General features: G+C 57.8%; 9 protein-coding genes and 1 non-coding gene across 10 annotated transcripts; 4 read left to right on the top strand and 6 right to left on the bottom strand.

The window, feature by feature from the left end:
• Window positions 1-173: 173 nt before the first annotated feature.
• GGTG_04519 (hypothetical protein) lies at window positions 174-1250 on the top strand (the record flags this gene model as incomplete). Its single annotated transcript, XM_009222316.1, has 2 exons — window positions 174-545; window positions 612-1250. The coding sequence occupies 2 exons, from the start codon at window positions 174-176 to the stop codon at window positions 1248-1250; spliced, it is 1011 nt and encodes a 336-aa protein (XP_009220580.1).
• Window positions 1251-1980: 730 nt separating this feature from the next.
• On the top strand, window positions 1981-5762 carry GGTG_04518 (hypothetical protein). The gene is made up of 3 exons (XM_009222315.1): window positions 1981-2412; window positions 2488-4095; window positions 4163-5762. The coding sequence occupies exons 1-3, from the start codon at window positions 2367-2369 to the stop codon at window positions 4276-4278; spliced, it is 1770 nt and encodes a 589-aa protein (XP_009220579.1). The 5' UTR covers window positions 1981-2366; the 3' UTR covers window positions 4279-5762.
• A 256-nt stretch (window positions 5763-6018) lies between these two features.
• Window positions 6019-6099, bottom strand: GGTG_20075. Its single transcript has one exon. It is a non-coding gene; the product is annotated as a tRNA-Ser (tRNA).
• Window positions 6100-6513: 414 nt separating this feature from the next.
• On the bottom strand, window positions 6514-7450 carry GGTG_04517 (hypothetical protein; the record flags this gene model as incomplete). The annotated part of the gene is made up of 2 exons (XM_009222314.1): window positions 6514-7363; window positions 7433-7450. The coding sequence occupies 2 exons, from the start codon at window positions 7448-7450 to the stop codon at window positions 6716-6718; spliced, it is 666 nt and encodes a 221-aa protein (XP_009220578.1). The 3' UTR covers window positions 6514-6715.
• A 190-nt stretch (window positions 7451-7640) lies between these two features.
• Window positions 7641-9569, bottom strand: GGTG_04516 (hypothetical protein; the record flags this gene model as incomplete). Its single annotated transcript, XM_009222313.1, has 3 exons — window positions 7641-8809; window positions 8859-9070; window positions 9135-9569. 3 exons carry the CDS (start codon window positions 9567-9569, stop codon window positions 8224-8226), a joined length of 1233 nt encoding a protein of 410 aa, XP_009220577.1. The 3' UTR covers window positions 7641-8223.
• Window positions 9570-9702: 133 nt separating this feature from the next.
• Window positions 9703-10903, top strand: GGTG_04515 (hypothetical protein). Its single transcript, XM_009222312.1, has 3 exons — window positions 9703-9720; window positions 9809-10381; window positions 10429-10903. The coding sequence occupies exons 2-3, from the start codon at window positions 10005-10007 to the stop codon at window positions 10679-10681; spliced, it is 630 nt and encodes a 209-aa protein (XP_009220576.1). The 5' UTR covers window positions 9703-9720; window positions 9809-10004; the 3' UTR covers window positions 10682-10903.
• A 404-nt stretch (window positions 10904-11307) lies between these two features.
• On the bottom strand, window positions 11308-11671 carry GGTG_04514 (hypothetical protein; the record flags this gene model as incomplete). Its single annotated transcript, XM_009222311.1, has 2 exons — window positions 11308-11410; window positions 11475-11671. 2 exons carry the CDS (start codon window positions 11669-11671, stop codon window positions 11308-11310), a joined length of 300 nt encoding a protein of 99 aa, XP_009220575.1.
• Window positions 11672-12180: 509 nt separating this feature from the next.
• GGTG_04513 (serine/threonine protein kinase) lies at window positions 12181-13491 on the bottom strand (the record flags this gene model as incomplete). Its single annotated transcript, XM_009222310.1, has 4 exons — window positions 12181-12797; window positions 12877-13151; window positions 13248-13262; window positions 13451-13491. The coding sequence occupies 4 exons, from the start codon at window positions 13489-13491 to the stop codon at window positions 12181-12183; spliced, it is 948 nt and encodes a 315-aa protein (XP_009220574.1).
• An 869-nt stretch (window positions 13492-14360) lies between these two features.
• On the bottom strand, window positions 14361-16463 carry GGTG_04512 (hypothetical protein). Its single transcript, XM_009222309.1, has 2 exons — window positions 15302-16463; window positions 14361-15213 (listed from the first exon to the last, which is right to left on the bottom strand). The coding sequence occupies exons 1-2, from the start codon at window positions 15822-15824 to the stop codon at window positions 14615-14617; spliced, it is 1122 nt and encodes a 373-aa protein (XP_009220573.1). The 5' UTR covers window positions 15825-16463; the 3' UTR covers window positions 14361-14614.
• Window positions 16316-16609, top strand: GGTG_04511 (hypothetical protein; the record flags this gene model as incomplete). The annotated part of the gene is made up of 1 exon (XM_009222308.1): window positions 16316-16609. One exon carries the CDS (start codon window positions 16316-16318, stop codon window positions 16607-16609), a length of 294 nt encoding a protein of 97 aa, XP_009220572.1.
• Window positions 16610-16816: the final 207 nt, after the last annotated feature.

The following is a 16816-nucleotide window of genomic DNA, read 5'->3' as shown; positions in this document are numbered from 1 at the left end:
AAACACCTAACGTACCTACGGTAGGTACTTATCTACCCGGTTCGGGTAGCACTGGTCTGGCATTCACGACCACCTTCCAGCCCAGTCACCCGCAGCCAAACGTCCACTCGTCAATATCGATCGACCAGCGCTACCGCACCGTCAGACTCAAGGCGCACACTAAAAGACGCAGTATGTCTGGCCGCAACAATAAGAAGAAGGGTCACCGCCTCTTCAAGCAGCGAAAGCCCTCCGCGGCGGCCGAGGGCCCGGAGTCGCAGCCCCAGGCGGCATATGCCAAGGCCAGCGATGTGGCGGTTGGAAGTTTCCGCGCGAGCCTTGCTGATCATCTTCACCCGCCAGACGCACAGAATTCCGAGGCTGGTCCTGCCGGTAGCCCTGCAGCCGGTGTCGCGGATTCGGCCGAGCTTCAGCAAGCCGCCATGACCATAGTCGAGCTGGCGACGTCGGCCCAGGAAGCCAAGACCGTCGCTGGTGGCAACGATCGGGAGGACGTCACGGGCCTCAAGACACCCGGCGAGTTCGAGGCCGTCTTCAATAAGCTTGTATGCTCTATAACGGTCCTCGCACGCACATGTCACCAGCCCAGATACTAACACGACAGCAACAAGAAGTACGTGTCGGCGCCTAGCGACGACGGTGCTGCGGCACCCGCCACCGATTCCAACGAGGGCAAAGCGGCGGCCCGCAAGAAAGCCAACGGTTTCAAGAAAGCCAAAGTCTCCAAGCCCCCGCGCCCAGCGAGGATGGAACCTGCCTCCGGCCAAGCCGCCATCAAAGAGGAAGCAATTACCATCCAGACCTCTCACCCCGCGACAATGGACTTCGCCTTCGTCCAGGCAGCAGCCGATGAGGAACCTAACGCCGTCCAGACCTCGCACCCAGCGATGGCCGACCCCGCCTTTGGTCAAGCTGCCCGCGACGAGCAGCACCACCATGACGAGCAGCAATACCGCGACTACGCCCCGATGAATGCCGGCTTCGGCATGAACATGGACATGCGCGTCGCCAAGCCCGTGGCCGTGAGGCTCCCCCCGCCCCGATCCGCGGCGGCGAGGCGGCGCACGCCCGAAGAGTTCCGCCAGGCGCTCATGGACCAGGTTCAGCGCATCAAGGCGACGGAGAACCAGCCCGAGAAGCTGCACCAGGTCCTGGTGGAGTTTCGCGCGTCCATCGACGAGAGGATGACCGAGTTCGTCGACATTAGAGGCGTCGTCTTCGACCTGGGATGCGGCGGACCGTATCGTTGAGTTTTCGGGCCCGCAGCCCCAGGTCAGTGAGGACTGTGATTCCTTGTCTTCCCCCGAGGGATAACTATGATTACGAGACTACGGCAAACCGGCTCTCATTCTATCCGCTGCTTTCTGTCACCTGCAACAAAAGAATGACTGGTTGAGACTCCGGTGAGTTGAATTCCTCCCGACGTTTGGTGCCCAAAGGCTACAGCAAGCTAACGACGCCTCCATGTGACAAAGTAACAGTGCGACCGATATAACAAGTCAATATGAGAAGACTAAAAGGAATTGTATGACCCATAGACTTGGGTACTACCTTCACGAGACGTTTTTTGTTGCGGTATGCTAGTAGAGACAGCCAAAAAGTGGCCTTCATGGAACCATTGGGGAGAGATGCGCGATATCCTTCTTGCACTTGGTATTGAGGACACGGAAAGGAAAGTATCAAGCTTGGCAAACCTGCTTGGCTTGACTGGTTTGTTCGGAGAATGAGATGGGTGAGTGGAGTTCAGGATGACAATGTCGCCAGTGGCCGCTGGATAAATGAAGGAAATGTGACAGGCAGGTGGTACTTGGGGTTGTACTTTGTGGATCTTCCGAGAAGGACAATGGCATGTCGTCAGCCGCGCAACACGTGACTCATCCGTCCCTTGCCCCTTGAAGGCGTCAATCAAAAGGGGCTGGACCTGCAGGGTTTTGCGCAGCTCGCAAACCCAACGTGGTTCCGGCTCCACCTGCGCATCAATTTCTTGCGACAGACAAAGAAAAGCAAGCTTGCACAATTCTGATCCCGCCAAACATCCCGCACTGGAAAACATCTCCCAGTCGCGGCCACCTGCTTTGTCCCCGCGCCAACCTGCTTTCGCTCGAGGCTCCTCGTCTCGCCATCTTTCCTCATCAACTTTGCTGCCACTCTTGCAGTTCGCAGTCGCGCAATCCAGTCTTCTACTTTGGGCGACCGAATCGCTCCATCCCAGAAGCGTTGGAGCCGTGCAGTGTTTCGCACGAGACGCGCGCGCATCGATTGCCACCCACGATTGAAACTGGCCTGTCGACTTTCCGTGCCGTTGAAGACCTTGACCGCCTGTCTTGCATCTCGTCAATCGTGATTCCACGCGCTCTGCAATAACCATGGCCGAACAAGCCACCAGTCTCCAGGAGATCCTGGCGCGCCTCGGTATGCTGACGCCCTAGATGCTGCTCAAGTGAAAACTCGAAAGCGATGCTGACTTATGCTTGCGTGATGACAAAGGCGCCGCGCAATCGGGCCAGCCGCCTCCCCCAGGCAGCGCTATGCCTGCGTATCCTCCGTCGCAGCAGTCGTACCCGCCGCCCGCCGGCGCACCATACGGCGCGCCTCCCGGCGCCTACCCCTACCCTCAGCCCTCTGCTAGCGGCAGTGTTGATCTGTCAAAGGTAGCGCCCTACCAGTCGGGAACCGCGCCGGGCGCCAGCAGCATCCAGGACGCCATCGCCAGGGCGAGGAGTTTCGCGGCCGACCACGGCGCGACGCCATACGAGCGCCCGCCCGGCTACGGCGGCGACAGGCCCGCAAGCGGCGGCCCGCCTAGGTACGGCAGGTCTCGCTCCCGGTCGCCATCCCGGCGCGACGGGGACCCCCGTGGAAACTACAACCCCTACCGCGACGACAGGCGCGAGGACCGCGGGCGCGACGGCGGCTCTCGCGATCGCGACCGGTCCTTCTCGCCTCGCGGACGCCGCGCCGCCGCCGCCGCCGGCGCTGGTGGCAACATGTTCTCCCCACGTGGTGCCCACGGAGGCGCTCGCGAGCGGTCCCCACTCCGCGGCGACGACAACTCGGAGACGATGCAGATTGAGGGCAGTCTAGTTGGTCTTATCATCGGCCGGCAAGGCGAGAACCTCCGTCGCATCGAAGGCGACACCCAGTGCCGGGTGCAGTTCCTACCGGCTTCGGCATCCGATGGCGACCACCGCCTGTGCAAGATCACCGGCCCCCCACCCAGGCGTGCCGAGGCCCGCGCGGCCATCAACCGCATCATTGACGACAGCGGCATGACGCCCCTCAACAGGGGCGGTTTCGACCGCGGTGGCCGTGCCGAGCGCGGCGGTGCCGGTGCCATGGTCGAGCCTAAGGAGGGCGAGGAGTGCCTCCAGATCATGGTCCCCGATAGAACCGTGGGCCTGATCATTGGTCGCGGTGGCGAGACCATCCGTGACCTCCAGGAACGAAGTGGCTGCCACATTAACATAGTCGGAGAGTCCAAGAGCGTCAACGGGTTGCGTCCAGTCAACCTGATTGGTACCCATGAGACCTCCATGAGGGCCAAGAACCTCATCATGGAAATAGTCGAGAGCGATACGCGCAACGGCGGTCAAGCAGCTCCCGGCGGCCCGCCTCATGGAGCGCCCCGTGGCCACCGCGGGGACCAGGGCGGTATGGGTGGCGGCATGGGCGGTGGCGACAGGATCAACGACTCCATCTACGTACCGTCTGACGCCGTTGGCATGATCATCGGCAAAGGCGGCGAGACCATCAGGGAGATGCAAAGCAGCACAGGATGCAAAATCAACGTCTCGCAGTCGTCCGGTCCTAACGAGACGGAGCGCGAGATCGGCCTAGTCGGCAGCCGCGACTCCATCGAGAGGGCCAAGCGCGCCATCGAAGACAAGGTCGAGACGGTCCGACAGAAGAACAGTGGTGGTGGTGGTGGTGGTGGTGGATTCCGTGGTGGTCGTGGTGCCCACAGAGACTACGACAGCCCGAACTATGGCCAACCCTCTAACCACAGCGCAGCACAACCCCAGCAACCTCCAGCCATCCAGGCGGCGCCGGGACAGCCGGCCCCTGCCGCCGGTGGTCCTGACCCCTATGCAGCCTGTAAGCTCTACCTCGCTCGTTGTGTCTCCATGTTTTTTTTGTGCTCTCATCTGACATCCTTCAACAGACGGTGGCTACCAAGCATACGCTGCTCTTTGGTTTCAGGCAGCCATGGCGCAGCAAGCCCAGCAGTCTGGCCAGACGGCCGACGGGGACAAGAAGAACCCGCCTGGAACATCGTGATGTCTCAGTGCACGCTCACCCCCACCGACTTGACGCCTCGCAGGTGCTTCTTGATGCAGTGATGCTCGATGAAACGCTTGACATGCGACTCTCTGCCTGCCTGTCTGTCTGTCTGTCTGTCTGCCTGCCTGCCCGCTGCTGCCTGCCTACGACGTCGTCTTATAACTTGGACCGCCATGACCGTGCGTGCGCGCAACGACTATATAACCGACCTCATGAACGCTCCGCCACTTGTACCAGTACTACGCCTCACTTCCTTGTTACGAGTCTTTGGCCTCCGTTTCTTCTTCACCTTTTTCTTTGCATCTACGCTCGCATCTACGAGATACCCCTGCACGCCACACATTTCCCCCTCCCTTTTTTGCGCCATGCGTCGTGAGCGTCTCGTGCGTGACCTGGCCGTTGTCTGGCCGTTGTCTCGCTCGACGCCCCAAGTCCTGCCCGCGTCTTGGATGGAGTGTCTCTCTGCTGATTTGTCGCCTGCGCCACTGCTTCGTCCACTGGTCGTAGACCTGGCCCCAGACGCCCATGACCATGATCATGGATTATGTCGGGGGTCTTGACAACTGGTGACATCTGCTGTTGCTGTTGCGGCTGGCCAAGCCAAGCCAACCGACAAAGACAACGGCAATGGGCCGACCCATCATCTTGTCAAACGTGGGCTCCGGACATATTCTTCACTTCGCTTCTCATCACCCCGGCAACCATCTCCTGGCGTCTATATGGAACATGCATGGGAGCCAACCTCCCACCAGGTCTGCGCCCATCACGGTACCCCTGGATTGCTAATACTGCCTGGTTCCACGCCGGCAAGAGCGTCTCGTTTCTGCCCCTGGCTACCATGACGAACATGGGCAAACGCAGATGGATGACACCTTCAGCGTGCCTGATCGCATGCCGTCTCCGTTACTGGCCTGATCCCGTCACCGGTGCCCTCTATTGAGGGGAGCGCCTCTGGCCCATGCTCAAAACGCTGCTGTCACTACACATGCTATGCAAAAAGGGGGCAACTAACGTCTGTGAAGGCCTCTCTTCCTCCACCTTTATTCCATTTGCGTTAATTATAACTGCCGTGGGGATTACTTGGACGGGGATTTTTTCTTCCTTTCTTTTATTATTTTCCTTTTCTTTATTATCCCTGCTTTTACGTCGGTTCTGCGTCTTTCTGGACAACGACTAGCGTTTCGGAGGTCAGACCGCCCCTCAATCTTCTTTGCAAACCTTCTCGTTCGAACCAAGGCATTTATCCCAACTTGCTCGGAAGTGGGTACGGTTTTTTTTTTCTCTTTTTTTTCCTCACCATATTTTCCTTATCTGTGTGTTTTTCCTTTTGTCCTTATGTTTGCCGTTTAGATAAGTCCCTGATGGCTTCTGCGCGACAAAGCCTCAGGACCGAAGATGGGATTTCACCGGTGGAATGGGGTATAGGGGCCACGAAAAGTATCGTCATCTTTATGCGCAGACAACAGAGGTTTCTTTTGCTATGATAGTGTGCTGCATCCCTGACCACAAGTGAATGCTGCTCGGGGTTTTTGGATTACCAGGACCTCAAGCGCTAAGCCAATTTCCAGTTTTGTCGTGCCATCTAAATGGTAAGCTTAAAAAGGTCCATCAGCATGCTAAAAGACAGCCCACCCACAGAGTAGGTAAAGAATATTGCAGATGTAAGGATATAAAAATCGCAAAAACGGAACAAAAAGCGACACTAGGACCTCAGAAAGGACCTGGCGAGATTAGAACCGACAACGACAAGATTCGAACTTGTGCGGCCGAAGCCATATGATTTCTAGTCATACCCATTAACCACTCTGGCACGTTGCCCGTTGGAGGCAAGCTGCTCCGATGGAACTCTCAAGCGTCCACCAACCTGCAGGGCCGGGCAGGATCCATTTGTAGGAGCCAGATCGAGATCCTATCAGCCGCTCTAACCAGTAATTTAAAGCATGGTTAAAAAGAATGTGTTACAAACAAGGCAGTCCCTACTGTGTGGAGATAGCCTCAGGCACGGGATATCGTCGGCCTAAGGCACCGGAAAAGCGGTCCCTTTGCCTGGGAGCTTATAACGCTTCTAGGCACCACGAGGGAAGCTTAGTAAGCAAGGAGGACATGGGTATTACGTGTATAAAGTCCTGGACCGTATATCCTTTCCTCTTTAGAGCAATATATCCGGAATAGCCCTTACACTGTGTCCGTGCACCTTTTACCTGCAATAATAAAGTAAACAAAATTCGAATATCGGTGCCAGCGCTTCCAACGCTACGCGAATAATGACCGCCTTAAAAAACTAGATACAATAAAAACCCGTGAAAGAAGGGGAAAAAGTCATAAACGCCAAACACCCAATTCCATCATGCCAAACTCCTTGCGCATATCCGTTAATGCCCCTCGCTGCGCTTTATCGCATGTGAATCCCGATCCCCAGCAACACTACGCACGTTTACTGACCGGGCTTCTTGCCGGGGGGAACGATGTTCTCCAGGCCCTGCTTCTTCCAGTCACTGCTGGGCCCGTGGAAAGGGGCCGGCGGGGCCGGCGGGGCCGGAGGCGAGGGCGGGATGATGGGCTTGATGTCCTGCTTGTTGATGGGCTCCTTGTCCTTCTTCTTGAAAAGGTTGGTGAGCCAGTTACGCTTTTGGGGCTTCTTGCCCGGGGGAACGATGTTTTCAAGACCCTGCTTCTTCCAGTCACTGCTGGGCCCGTGGAAAGGGGCCGGCGGGGCCGGCGGGGCGGGGGGCGAGGGCGGGATGACGGGCTTGATGTCCTGCTTGTTAATGGGCTTTTTCTTGTCCTTCTTCTTGAAAAGGTTAGTGAGCCAGTTACGCCTTTCGAGGTCCGACTCGGAGAACGACGACGAGGCCTCCTCGTTAGCCGCGAGCAACTGGGCAAGGGTGTCCTGGTCGAACGTGGGGGCGGCGGGTCCGGTGGCGGCGACATCCACGTTGCGGGCAGGAGGCTCGCCCGCCGGCAAAGCTGCCGCGACGGAAAGGAGGGGGAGGAGGATGACGAGGCTCTTTAGCTGAACCATCTTGTTGATGCTGGTGGTTTTTGCGGAGGCCTTGGGTTGTTTGTTTTGTTTAGGGGTCAGCTGGATGGGTGATTGTAATGGTAATGGTTATTGTTGTGTGTTTGCGATGATGATGATGCTTCTCCAGACCTTCTTCTCAACACGCATCTCTGCCCGTCTTTATACATGGTCGACGCATCTTTCGAACCCTGAGAAAATATCATGATGCCAAAAGAAAACAGTAATCAAGCATGAGAATAAGCATCTTTTCCATTTCGTTTGTATTTTGATCGAGCCGTAGTACGCTCGCACTCGCAGGTTTCGCATTAAAGGTAGCCTAAATGCAGCCACAGCCGTCTTTAGGCTGCATCGAATCCAGACTGTCGATCGCGAATGCAAATTGATCATGTCGCGAAGGCCAATTGTCCGTCACTGCCCAGTTGATCTGCGTGGCTTCGCTTTTAGCGTGTGTGGCGCAGCGGGATCACGACAGATTCCATCTCGGATTCGCCCCTGACTAGCATATATGAAAAATGCATGCTGAGGGCGCAGTGAGCTTGGCATCAAAAAGTTGCGAGACGCGATTGCGATGCAAGTCCGATGTTCTTTTTTCCTGCTGGTCGGGTGCCGGTACGCATGGAAACCAATTCGGACTTTCGCACGCTCCGAATTGGGCATCTATTTCCAGAGCTGGAATCGGGCGTCCTGTGGTTTTTCGTCGGTAAGGTCGTACTTCGCGGTCGCTTCTGGAATTCTCGGTCGCTCGCTGGGTTTTCTCAGCTACCTCCTCACGAGCCTTCGACGATTATCGCGAGCTGGCATGCTCAAATAACCTGCTAGATCCGTGCCGTGAGCAGGTGGGCTCTAATCACTTTGGCTTCATGATGCCCCGTTCGACAACGTTTTTAGAGCCAGGCTTCGTCGCTGGAAATGATGAAGAGTTATTCTTCTTGCGCCTGCTTCTTCGGACGGCCAGCGAGTCCGAGTAGGCCCCATTCTCGGTGTGTCCCGTCGCTGCTGCCGTATGCTTTGCGGTAGATTTCCCCGAGCTCGCGAACGGCCGTGGATCGCGTCATAGCATTGGAGCTATCCAGCATAATTGTGAGTGCCACCTCTGCCCTCTGCTGACGGGCAGCTAGCGAGGGCAAACGCACGAGCGCCGCCGATACTAGGACGCATATCACCGCAACCTCCCCGGGAAGCGGTTCCCGAGTGTCAGGCGACTCCTCCGTGAACCATGTGTCCGCGAGTAGCTCCTCCGCCGTCGGGCTCCCACGTGGGTCCTTATCGGCCGGGGCTATCTCCCTCGGGCCCACCCTAGCGAACGGCTTCACTGGAGGCCCCAGGCCATTGATGTAGTCAACGACGGCCGTGATTCCCGAATCGTTGAAGTCGTGATAGGATCGCCGAAACGGACCGAAGAACTTGTGCATCCGCTTCAGGGCGGTGAATTCGTAGGTGTCGTTTTCCGGGTCAACCCCTTCGACCTTGGGGTTAAACAGGTGGTAGCCGCCGCCGAATATGAGGCTGAGCATCCGGGACGCGTTAGCGGGGGAGGGGTGTCGCGGAATGGGACCTCCTTACTGCGGTGCCGAATGACCATGTATCTGTCGCGGTGGTCCAGGACAGCTGGAACGTAGCCTCGGGGCTGCGGGTGGAGCCGGCGCCGATAACCTGCCCTTCCCTTGCGAACGAGGATTGCTGGGATGCTACGCCTCCGCAGTCGCCGAGCTGGAACTCAGAGAAGTGCCGATCGCCCCGTCCGTAGTTGACAAATATGTTGTCCAGCTTAACATTTAGGTGGTTTAGCAAATGCCGGCTGACGGGGCGAGGGGAGCCTACCTGTGTGGACCATGCCGTTTTTATGTAGCACGCGGAGGGCCTCAAGGACGCACCGGGCTACATGCTCAATTTTAGGGCGCGACAGTCTCTTTTTGTTCGACTCGGTCGGGCAATCGCTGTCCAGATATCGGGGAACGATAGAGGGAGGGTCGGCCGGCTCGTGGATCTCGTCGACCAGCGGGCGGAGGAAGGTGGTCTCGGACTGGTAGCGCTTGAGGACGTCAGCTTCGTTCCGCAGGCGCCAGCGGTCCCTGATGCTCTTGGCGATGCACCTCTCGCCGCTCCGGTTCCTGCGCCCGGGATGGTCAGCAGATGCCTCGAGCAGCGACGCGAGACGGGAAATTGCCTGGCGAGGTACACGGCCCCTTCGGCGGACAGACACGACTACGCGGCCCTGGACCTCAGCGACAGATGCACCGAGGCCTTCAACACGCAGCTTGAGCATTGCAACGCCCTGCTATATGTAAAAGTCCCTCTCATCCTCGACCAAGAAGTGCACGAAACGGTATCGACTGCCGGCTCTACGGGAGAAGATCGTGGCTACCTGCACCGCCCCCGAGGATACCAAACTCGTCGTCCAAGATTATATGTTCCACGTAAACGACGGCCCGTCCCGCTTTCACCTATTTTCGGCCGCATTATTTGAACTTCTGCTGACACCGCTCCCCCCATGGGTGGGACAAGCGACATGGTTCCTGGGCGAATTCGTTTATACCTAGGATATAGCCTGTCACAAACACAGAAATACCGGACGCTTCTGTGAAACGGTCCTTGACTTCTGGACGACAGGGGAGCCGCCAGTGGATTCTCGCGATGACTGCTATATTTGGCCCGAGGCTCTGCAGCTGGCGTCGCCGTTTGGCCAATTCCCCAAAGACAGATGCGACCTCCAACGCCGCATCTCGTCCTGTGGGCTCGCTTCCCAGTACCACCTCCCAACGCCGACCCGCTATTACCGGGCCACAACTACGGCCGCCGCCTTCCCGACCGGTTTGGAGTAGTTCGACACGCTCGACACCCCAGAACAGGACTGGAAATGGCCAAATCGCTCCTGTCTGCGTTGGGCCTTTTTGGCTGGGCCACTTCGGTCCATGCCCAACAGTTTGTTGCGAAACACGAGCTTCCCTGGGATCAGATGTACCAGCGCTCAGCTGTCCGACATCCTAGCCGCCAAGGCCGAACCATTCGAAAACCATCCTGTTGGCGGGAGTTGCCGTCCGTCCAGCCACTGCTCGGGCTAGAGACGGCCAGGACGCGGTCAGTACGTTGTGTCCCAATGGAGGGCGCGTAACACGGCCCACAAGTCGGAGCGCGGATATCACGGGGAGCACGCCGGACGCCGAAGCCGAAGGGAGCCCTGGGGCGGGCGCCGCAGACCGTCGGACCGGCGCAGCGCTGCAGGTCGGCGTGCAGCTGATCTCGGACGAGGGCGGCAGACGGGGCCGTGGAGCGCGGGATCTGCAACAGCATGTGTTTACCCAGGATGACGGAGCCCGTCACCGAATCGGCCCCGGCCCCGACGAACCCGGCGCGGTGGTCAATGGGCTTGGTGCGTAAGGGTCGCGTCGCCACCGGCTAAGCCCTTGAAGTCGCCACAGCTGCCGAGCATACCGTGTGGGATTCTGCGAAGGGGCCGGGATGCGTGTGTGGAGTGGGTGATGATTGCGTTTTCAGCAGAGGACCTGGGCAACACCATCCTTCCACACCGGATCGGGGGCGGGCCACGTTCGTGGCGGTCTGGTGGGGGTAAGGTCAACCTAAGGATTCCGTCCATTTATGATGGCCGGAACATTGGGTTACAGTAACAAGAGTGTCCTACCTTTGGGCACGAGCCTTGGCCGAAACGCCTGGTCGGAACTAATTTGGGTACATCGCCGCAAGGGACTTGACAGGCCTGTCTCGGCCCAGGAACTCGGAATGACACGTCGATATTATTGGACAATGGTACCCTGTCACAGAGAACTAGCCTGCCCATGGCGATCACTAGGATATATCGACAAGCTTGCTGATGTTGGGTTGACCACGGCAGCACAGCTCGACGAGGCACTGCGGAAATGCATAATGGCGATGTTTGAGAACACAGGCAGCCATTCCAGCCCCTTTTTCATTCATTATGTGTAGTGGCGCGAGCCAAAAAGTATAGACGCCAACCTCCCCCCCCCCCCCCCACAAACAGCCCAGACTTATACGACGAGGTGAATCTTTTTAATAATGTTGTTCCACTTGTTCAAACACCACATGGTAGAATGCAGCCTAAGGTCCGCGTTGCTAGTATAGACGTGAGTGCTATAATCCCAAACGTTATTAGTTTATTGACCCCAATTTTGCTTAACAAGAAATAAGCGCTTACTGCAAAAGCACCTTAGTGGCCTTTTTAAGCACAAGAGATGGGGCCCGTTTGAGCCTCTCTATAGTGGCATCGAACTCCGTTTGGGAGAAGAAAGGCCGGTAGAATCCCGAAACCCGGGTGTACACCCCCACCTCGATCACCCGGCCGGCCAGGGTGATAGTCTTCAAAATGTCGTAGGAGCGTTTGAATGGTGCCATGGCGGCGGCGGGCAGCGGGCGGCAGGGGGGACGGCAGCAGCGGCAGCAGGGGCGGCAGGGGCCGGCGGCGGGCGAGTGTGTGGGCGGGCGGCGGGCGGCAAACAGCGATTGTGAGTAGAGGCGCTGGTGTGGGCATTGGCAGCGCGAAGATGTGGTTGTTTTGTTTTGTTTACACTTCTCCTTAGAATACCAGTCATTATCTCCTGGCGAAACGCCATTACCTCCTTCCTTACAAAAATGGTGTGGTGATGGTATCAACTGGGAGGCGCGGCGGACGTATGTGATATCGGCCAGGGCAGGCACCTCCTCCCCTACATCATCCGGCTCATCCCTTCATTCGGCCGTGGAAAGAGCGCACGCATCACGGGCAGAAGCGGTATGAGCAGCAGCTTTTCCCCGACACTAAAACCGTCCTTCCTTGAACTGAAGTAGTAGGCACGCGTACTACCTTCCCGCGAGATAAACGTGATGATGGCATGCATGGATCCAGGGAAGGGAATTAATCCACTTCAGACCAATACCTGCCTGTAACTGCTCCTCACCCCACCTGACCTTAGAAATGCCAGGACTTGATCGATTGTCGGCCTGGCCGCTGGGTCCATCTTTAGCATCCAAGAAATCCGTGCGTGTACCTCTGGACCGAGCCCCTGGCCCCAGGACTGGAAACTCAGGTCGGGTCTCGACTTCAGCACCAGCTGGGAATGATACGACAGAATATTCGCTTTCCGGCAATATTCTTCGCCCCTGATCACCTTAAACAGCCCCTCGGTGGCCGGACCAAAAAAGGCGAAGTGCCGGGCCATGAGCTCTTCCACGTGGCATAGCGTCACCCCGCCCCCTTTCGCCGCCAGCCCCTCGGCGTAACGGAGCATGCTACCGGCGCCGAGGGTGTAGAGCATTACGAGACCGAATGAGTAGATGTCAGATGCCATTGACATGCCCCTTCCGGAGTAGACTTCAGGGCTTCGCCACTCGCGCGACCCTGTATCGTCGCACCGCATACCGTCCGTTTCCAGCGTCATGGCGCTCATGGCGCTGCTGAGGCCGCCCACGGCTACGTTGGTGACCGTCTTGTCGCCGTGCCCGTTGCAGGTCCAGTCGACGAGGACGTTGTTGGGGCTGATGTCTTTCGAGGGGAAAGTAGGGTCACGGGTTAGCTTCAGTCTTCTTTTCCCCCTATTATTTTTTACTGCGAGTGGCCATACCGAGGTGTGCCCAGTTCTTCTTGTGCACCTCCTGGATCGCCTCGGCGACGGTCGTCATGATCTTGACTCGCTCGAATATGGGGAGTTCGGGATCCTCCGCGATCAAGTCGAAGAGAGTGGTCTTGAAGAAGGGGTAGACCAGGACTTGCTCATCTAGGTCGCGGTCTACGTGCAGCCGGAGCCGGCGGGAGCCTGCAAATTCGGCTGCAAAATCTCGGCACTTGTCGTAAATGTAAGATAACGGGCACTTGAGCACAAAGCTCTGGCCCCCAGACCTGGAGTTGTACAAGGTTAGTCAACGAGCGTTTGCTGGACATCGCCCTGCCGCCAGGGGCGGGGTGGTCCAAGGGTTTTGGGGGCAGAGCACTCACTCGGCCTTGACGACGCTGCACGGCCGATAGGGCGACGGAAAAGGGTCATAGCAAATGAAATGGCGGCTAGAAGCCAATGAACGCCGCGTCCTTCGGGCGAGAGCGAGTAGAGCTAATGAATGCCGCTTCTTTCGGGCGAGAGCGACTAGAGCCAATGAACGCCGCTCCCGGTTGAAAGCGAGTCGCTCGCTCGCCGGCATTACGGATTTGTCTTGGTAGCGCTGAAGCACGTCTCCCTTGACATATACGCGACCGGACGCGCCCAACATGGTCGGTTGCATCATATTCGAGGGGGCCGGGGGAGGACAGCAGTAGCTGGCAAAGCGTCGGAACAGCATCGCGGATCTGTTGGCTACCTCGAAAGCGTAGGCAAGAAACAGAGATCGGCGAATGTGGCAAACCACCACGTCTTGTGTGGCGATGTAGAAATTTCCACGGGATGTTGAGGGGTGAAGGGATGCCGGTATGCTTGCGGCTAGAGGGGAGTTGGAGTTCCATTTATATGCAGGGCCAGGAGAAAGGTAGGGCATCCCGGGAAACTCCTTTTAAAATACACTCTAAGCCTCTGCTACGTGCCACGGAACCTTCGGGTCGGGAGACCAAGGTTCGATTCATGGAAAGTATGTTGGTGACGGCCGCAGTGTTGTGCTTCGGGACTTGGGGACTTCTAAACGGCTTGAACTATGCTGCGGAATCGCAAAGTATTTTTTTTTTTCTTTTTTTCTTCTTTTCCTTTTCTTTTTTTCCCTTTTTTTCCCCCCTTTTTGGTTTTTCTTTTTTTCCCCTTTTTTGTTTCTTTCTTTTTTTTTCCCGTCTATACTTTTTGGCTCGCGCCACTACACATAATGAAAAAGGGGCTGGAATGGCTGCCTGTGTTCTCAAACATCGCCATTATGCATTTCCCTTTTTTTTTCTGGCAAACCGTCGAATCCGTAAGTAACACCAGCCACGGTGGGTCTTAAACGGATGGCCAGAGCCGTGGGCTCAGGAGACATTGTCAGGTTGTCTCAAGTCGAAAACTACCCGGCTTTTCTCTTGGCCATGAACTGTGCGCCAAATTACAAAGTAAGGAAATGCGAGAGAAATAGCTCGTGTGGCCGGCTCCAGCCTTCTCTGGGTGGTGAGCTTGTCGTGTGTTTTGTTAATAGTTCCTTTATTTTTGCTCAATATTGGATATGAACACCCAGAAGCGTGGGCGGAGAGGGCCCGCGAGACAGGAGGAAAAAGATATATTATGCCAGGCGCGGTTCCCCGATCCAGAAACACCGCAGAAGTGGAGGACGAAAAGATAGAAACCAAAAAAAAAAGAGGTAGAGAAAAGAAATCACAATGACCCCGCTGGTACCCAATAACCCTAATCTATAACATCAAGAAGCCTTTGGCTTGCCCTGTGGGCCGTCGGCCTTGCCGTTGCCGCGCAGCAGCCGCTCGAGGCGGGCGCACCGGGGCTTGGGGTGGGCCTTTGCGCGCTCGAGCATGTCCTGGTCGACAGAGAACCAGCCCTGGGCGGCCTCGTGCAGTTGCTGCTGCTGAAGCGACTCGCGCTCGCAGTCGCGCTTGAGCTGGTTGACAAACGTCACGTAGGCCTGCGCGTGCAGCTGCGACACTTTGTGCTTGTTCTGCCGGATCTTGGCCCAGTCCTCCTGGCGCACGAAGAAGTTGAGCCCGCTGTCGTGCACCTGCCTGTGCGTGTGCTGCCCCGAGGCCATGTCGAAAACGACGTCGGGCACCGCGGGGCCCGTCGAGCCCGAGAAGAGCGACGTGATGAGCGGGATGATGAAGAGCAAGATGACGGGCAGGAGGCCTATTAGCGTCGACAGGATGCTCGGCTCGGCCTGCTGCTGCTGGTCCCCAGCCGCCGCGCCGTCCCGTGGTCTTGTCCTCGGCCGGCCGCCGCCGAACTGGTGTACCCTTATGCCGGGGCCGCCGCCCATGTTAAAGACGAACTGTGGGCCTGTGTCGAACCCTGTATTCGTTGTCATGAACGTTTAGCACATGTCATGCACCCAAGCAAACACCATGAAGGGGCGTGACACGGGCCAGTGGTCTCTTACCTCCGCCAAACGGCCCACCAAAGCCGCCCCCGCCAAAGAACCGCCTGAACATCTCCTCGGGGCTGATCTCCTCGTCGAACCCGCCCCCGCCGCCCCCGCCGGCGCGTTGCCTGTTGGTGAAGCCGGCAAAGGGGTTCTGCTGCTGCTGCTGCTGGCGGGCGCTCTCGAACCTCGAGTCCGGGTCGGTGCCGAAGCGGTCGAACTTGTCGCGCTTCTCCTTGTCGCCCAGGACGGAGAAGGCGCGGGCGACCATCTTGAAGGCCTCGTCGGCGTGCTCGTGGCCGTTCTTGTCCGGGTGCGTCAGGAGCGACTGCTTGCGGTAGGCCTTTTTTATCTCGGCGTCGCTGCACGACGCCTCGACGGCCAGGATCTCGTAGAAGGCGGTGGCGCTGCACCGCCGGATGCGCAGCACCGCCGCCTTCTGCTCGGGCGTGCAGCCGCGGCCCTGGTTGCCCTGGTTGTGCTCGCGGGACCGCGCCGCGCCGCCGTTGCCGGCGTCGGCCCCGGACGTCTTTGCGCTCATGTCGGGGGGTTGTGGCCGCCGCGGCGCTTGGTTGGCGTTGTGCGCAAGACGGAAAGCGGGGAACGAGAACCGTGACCGGAGGGGCGGTCAATAGTGGGATACGAGGGGTGCCCGGCCTGGCGAGCGGCCTAGAGGCGATTGTTGTTTATGACTGTTGTTGTTGTATCGTCGGAGTTTTCTTCCTTCTTCCCTCCTTTTTCTCCTTGGATCTCGCGGGACAATATCACACAGCTCCTAGAAAAGACCCTGGTCCAGTGACCTCCCTCTGGTCGGCCGCTAGAGGCACCGCGCTGAACCGTGGGTGGCGTGTGGAAGTCGGCGGATGGACGGTGGCCCGTGAAAGCTGATGGTGGTGGTGGTGGTGTGAGCGGGTGCGTTGCGATGGTCTCGCTTTCCATGCGGCCAGATATCGTTATCGTGGATTCGCTGTCCTCTTTTTTTTTCGTTTACTTTTTCTCGTCTGTCGCTTGGCTCAATCGGTGGGCGGAAAGATGGAACAGAATCCCAGCAAAGTGGATAAGCGGCAGCTGACGGTCCCCCTCGTCTGTCGGTTCTCTTTCAATGTCTTCAGCCTAGCCCGCCCGGTTACAGTGCAGCGGCGCAAATGTTTCGTTGGTTCCGTTTCGGCGACGTGGTTCAAGAAGCTTGCCGACGGAGCCTCGCTGCGAGTCAACAGCCCGCCCTCGCCGCTGTGGACAGCTTCCGGAACTCGAGTCGGAGCTGCAGCAGCCAGAGCTCCCTATTGGCAGGCCCAGAACCGCGGGTCAACCTGGGGCTACGCTTAGTCACCACCCGCTGGTCGATTGGATCTCAGGGAAGAGACGTCACTCTCACAGCGATTCCATTCGGAGGGTGCGTGCATGAATGAAAATTGGTGACGCTGTGGTTGGGCCTCAAGACCTGGGCGTTGAAATCTTGGTCGTTGTTGACATTCACATCAACGTGTGTAAACATTCAAGACGCCGGCAAAATCCTGAGCAACGAATAAACGA

Source organism: Gaeumannomyces tritici, assembly GCF_000145635.1.
Source record: "Gaeumannomyces tritici R3-111a-1 unplaced genomic scaffold supercont2.2, whole genome shotgun sequence".
NCBI lineage: Eukaryota > Fungi > Ascomycota > Sordariomycetes > Magnaporthales > Magnaporthaceae > Gaeumannomyces > Gaeumannomyces tritici.
Note: the sequence above shows the minus strand (reverse complement) of the source record. Positions and strands in the feature narration are given on the sequence as shown.

Coding starts and splice junctions, on each gene's coding strand:
- GGTG_04518 (XM_009222315.1), top strand. CDS start 2,367: ATGGCCGAACAAGCCACCAGTCTCCAGGAGATCCTGGCGCGCCTCG. Junction 2,413..2,487: donor GGAGATCCTGGCGCGCCTCG/GTATGCTGACGC, acceptor GTGATGACAAAG/GCGCCGCGCAATCGGGCCAG. Junction 4,096..4,162: donor TCCTGACCCCTATGCAGCCT/GTAAGCTCTACC, acceptor ATCCTTCAACAG/ACGGTGGCTACCAAGCATAC.
- GGTG_04512 (XM_009222309.1), bottom strand. CDS start 15,824: ATGAGCGCAAAGACGTCCGGGGCCGACGCCGGCAACGGCGGCGCGGCG. Junction 15,214..15,301: donor TGGTGGGCCGTTTGGCGGAG/GTAAGAGACCAC, acceptor CAACGAATACAG/GGTTCGACACAGGCCCACAG.
- GGTG_04515 (XM_009222312.1), top strand. CDS start 10,005: ATGCGACCTCCAACGCCGCATCTCGTCCTGTGGGCTCGCTTCCCAGTA. Junction 10,382..10,428: donor CTAGAGACGGCCAGGACGCG/GTCAGTACGTTG, acceptor ACGGCCCACAAG/TCGGAGCGCGGATATCACGG.